This window comes from Echinops telfairi, unplaced genomic scaffold (assembly GCF_000313985.2).
Source record: "Echinops telfairi isolate 266 unplaced genomic scaffold, ASM31398v2 ScPeMD7_3;HRSCAF=10, whole genome shotgun sequence".
NCBI classification, from domain to species: Eukaryota; Metazoa; Chordata; class Mammalia; order Afrosoricida; family Tenrecidae; genus Echinops; species Echinops telfairi.
Window position 1 is genome coordinate 45916376 of NW_022103899.1, and position 3828 is coordinate 45920203.

Genomic DNA, 3828 nt, shown 5'->3' on the forward strand with positions numbered 1-3828 from the left:
ATGAGTTAGAGACTGTATGAATGAATGAATGAGTGCATGAATGAATGAGTGACTACATAAATGAGTGACTGCATGAATGAATGAGTAACTGTATGGCTGAATGAATGAGTGACTGCATGAATGAGTTAGAGACTGTATGAACGAATGAGTGAGTAACTGACTGACTGCATGAATGAGTGAGGGGGTGAGTGAGTGAGTGAGTAAGCCCCTGGACCCTTCTTTAATCCTTCTTGTTTTCCAGGAGGCCAACAGCAGAGGAGACTCTAGAGCATCCATGGTTCAAAGTGAGTCCCTCGCAAAAGTAGGGGGTACAAGGATGGGGGTGGAGGAGAATTTATTCACAGCTTGGTGGGATTGAGTATGGGGGGCGGGCAGGGGCGGGCCCTCACACCTGTGACCTATAAACTCTGCGAGATCGCTCTGCAGAGGCCGTATCCTGGCCATCTGGTTGAGAAGGAAGCTGAGGCTCTCATCCGTGATTGAGTTGGGGTGTCATGGCCTGTAAAGGACAGGGTCTGGACAGGAACCCTGCCCCAGGCTTCATTCTGGGGATTCTCATTAGGTTTCCCCCACTTACTATTCTCCAAACCAGCCCTGGAGCTCCTGAGTCCTGTGCGCCCACCTCAGCCCTGCCCTGGCCCCCTGGCACTGTGGTTGTTGGGCTGGGTGTGAGCACCTCACGTTGGCAGGGTGCTCATCTGCACACCCCAGGCACCCTGGGGCCCCAGGAGTTCAGGGACTGCACAGCCTGTCCACTGAGCCTTGTGCTCAGTCAGCTGAAGGGTGAGGCTTTGATGGCTCAGGTCCTTGAAGTCAGAGCCCCCTATCATTCCAAAAGAGTGTCTGAGTGGCACCTGAGGGAAGTCTGTGGCCTGCTCTGGACCACCGATGGCTCTGGGGCTCTGGTCCTAGGAGACAGGCTAGGAGCCTACCCGATGTGCCTGACACCCCTGCATCAGATCCCAGGCCCCTGGGAGCCCAGACCCTGGAGTTCTGCCGCAAGCTCCCTGTGGGGTGTCAGAAGGCAGCCCCCCAAGCTTCTGCCTAAGGTTCTGGGGAATTTAGAGTTGTCATGACAGACCCAGGGCAGAGGACCCCCTGGAGCACAGATTGGGCACTGCTCTCTGTCCACTGCCACCCTGGAGGTATTGAGGGGCCCTCTTCCCCCGGTTCACAGGCCCAGGCCCAGGGTGCGGAGGTTAGTACAGACCACCTGAAGCTGTTCCTCTCCCGGCGTAGGTGGCAGGTGAGTTGTACGTAGGCCCTGCATCTGCCCCTTGCACCCTTCCCTGGGTCTCCCTAACTTTGCCTTCGTGTGTCCCCATCTCCTGCACATCTAGCCTTCCACCCCATTTTTATTTCCTCAGTTCCCAGCTCCCCCACTATTCTCTTAGACCTTTTCCCCAGGGGCTAGGTCTGAATCAGGGTGTCCTTGGGTGGGTCAGTTCTGCCCTGGGGTGTCCTAGGCCTGACTCTAGTGCTTTGTCTCCAGCGCTCCCAGATCAGCTACAAGTGCCACCTGGTACTGCGCTCCATCCCCGAGCTGCTGCGGGCACCCCCGGAGAGGGTGTGGGTGGCTGTGCCCAGACGCTCGCCCCCCAGTGGGGGGCTCTCCTCCTCTTCAGACTCAGAGGAGGAAGAGCTGGAGGAACTGCCCTCGGTGCCCCGACCGTTACAGCCTGAGTTCTCTGGCTCCCGGGTGTCCCTCACCGACATTCCCACTGAGGATGAAGCCCTGGTGACCCCAGAGGCAGGGGCTGGGGCCCCCATGGACTGGCAGGAGCATGGAAAGGTCCCCTCTGAGGACCAGGAGACCTCCAGCCCCCAGGCCCTCCCCTCCCCAGGCCAGGAGTCCCCTGCTGGGCCCATCCCCCGGCGGGGCGAGCTCCGTAGGGGCAGCTCAGCTGAGAGTGCCCTGCCCCAGGCCTGGCCGCGGGAACCGGGCCGGGGCCTGCACAAGGCGGCGTCTGTGGAGCTGCCGCAGCGCCGGAGCCCCAGCCCGGGGGCCACGCGCCTGGCCCGGGGCGGCCTGGGAGAGGGCGAGTATGCCCAGAGGCTGCAGGCCCTGCGCCAGCGGCTACTTCGGGGAGGCCCCGAGGACGGCAAGGTCAGCGGCCTCAGGGGCCCCCTGTTAGAGAGCTTGGGAGGCCGAGCCCGGGACCCCAGGTTGGCGCGGGCGGCTTCCAGCGAGGCGGCACCCCAGCACCAGCCTCCGCCTGAGGCCCGGGGCCTACAGAAGAGCAGCAGCTTCTCGCAGGGGGAGTCGGAGCCCCGGGGCCGGCATCGCCGCGCAGGGGCGCCCCTGGAGATCCCTGTGGCCCGTCTCGGGGCTCGGAAACTGCAGGAGTCGCCCTCCTTGTCGGCCCTCAGCGAGGCCCAGCCACCCAGTCCAGCGGGGTCTGGGGCCTCCAAGCCCAGTGTCCCCAAACCTGCAGAACCCCCTGCTACCAAGCCCGGAGATGTCCAGACGTCCTCGGCACCCCAGCCCGTCCAAGACAAGGTCCCAGGGCCAGACCCGGAGCCAGTCCGGGTGGCCCAGCCTGCGCAGCCCCTTGCGGCTCCCAAGAGCCCTGCGCCGCCGCCCACGCCTTATGCCCACATCATGCAGTCGCTCCAGGTGCCCGGCCACGCCCCAGCGCCCCCCCAGGAGGCCCAACCCCACGCGGCCGTGTTTGCCAGGGTGGCCTCCCCACCCCCCGGGATCCCCGAGAAGCGGGTGCCAACAGTCAGGGTGACCCCAGGGGTAGCCGAGAAAGTCCGGGTGCCCACGGTGCCCCCAAGACCGGGCAGCAGCCTGAGCACCAGCGTCCAGAACCTGGAGTCAGAGGCCGTGTTCGAGGCCAAGTTCAAGCGGAGCCGCGAGTCGCCCCTGTCGCGAGGGTTGAAGCTGCTGAGTCGCTCGCGCTCCGAGGAGCGCGGTCCCTTCCGCGGGGCCGAGGAAGACGACGGCATATACCGGCCCAGCCCGGCTGGGACCCCGCTTGAGCTGGTGCGACGGCCAGAGCGCTCGCGCTCGGTGCAGGACCTCAGGGCTGCCGGGGAGCCCGGCCTGGTCCGCCGCCTCTCGCTGTCGCTGTCCCAGCGGCTGCGGCGGACCCCGCCCGCGCAGCGCCACCCGGCCTGGGAGAGCCGCGGCGGCGACGGGGAGAGCTCGGAGGGCGGCAGCTCGGCGCGGGGCTCCCCGGTGCTGGCGGTGCGCCGGCGGCTCAGCTCCACGCTGGAGCGGCTGTCGAGCAGGCTGCAGCGCAGCGGTAGCAGCGAGGACACGGGCGGCGGATCGGGCCGCAGCACGCCGCTCTTCGGCCGGCTGCGCAGGGCCACGTCGGAGGGCGAGAGTCTGCGGCGCCTGGGCATCCCGCACAACCAGCTGGCTGCGCAGACCGGCGCCACCACGCCATCAGCGGAGTCCCTGGGCTCCGAGGCCAGCGCCGCCTCAGGCTCCTCCGGTGAGGAATATGGATGGAGGGAGAAGAGGGTGCAGAGGCCGGAGAAGGGAGGGGGCGTGGGGGTGGGAAAGAGTAGAGAGCATCGAGGCCTTGGAGCCTTGCAGATAGATGTGAGGGGCTGCAGGGGCCAGGCTGGTGGGGATGGGAGTGGTGGTGGGGAGGGGGCAGGGCTTCCTGGTACTGAGCAGGCATGTGCTCCTGGGCCTGGGTCTTCGCAGCTTCAGGGGAAGGCCGGAGCCGGCTCCGCTGGGGCCTGCCTCGGCTGCGGAAAGACAAGGGGCAGTCCCAGCCCAACCTCTCTGCCAGCGTCCAGGAGGACTTGGGTCAGCAGTACGTGCGCAGTGACTCAGGTAATGGGGCCCTGCAGGGTGAGGGCCCTACC

The 3828-nt window shown here is 65.8% G+C and overlaps 1 protein-coding gene across 2 annotated transcripts in view; it reads left to right on the plus strand.

The window, feature by feature from the left end:
• The window catches only part of LOC101637936 (striated muscle enriched protein kinase), a 43760-nt gene that overhangs the window by 30690 nt on the left and 9242 nt on the right, over nt 1–3828 (plus strand). For both annotated transcript variants that reach the window (XM_004701805.3, XM_045297557.1), the window contains 4 exons: nt 242–284; nt 1178–1246; nt 1493–3446; nt 3665–3796. In XM_004701805.3, coding sequence (XP_004701862.3) covers nt 242–284; nt 1178–1246; nt 1493–3446; nt 3665–3796 — 2198 coding nt within the window. The remainder of the gene's footprint in view (nt 1–241; nt 285–1177; nt 1247–1492; nt 3447–3664; nt 3797–3828) is intronic.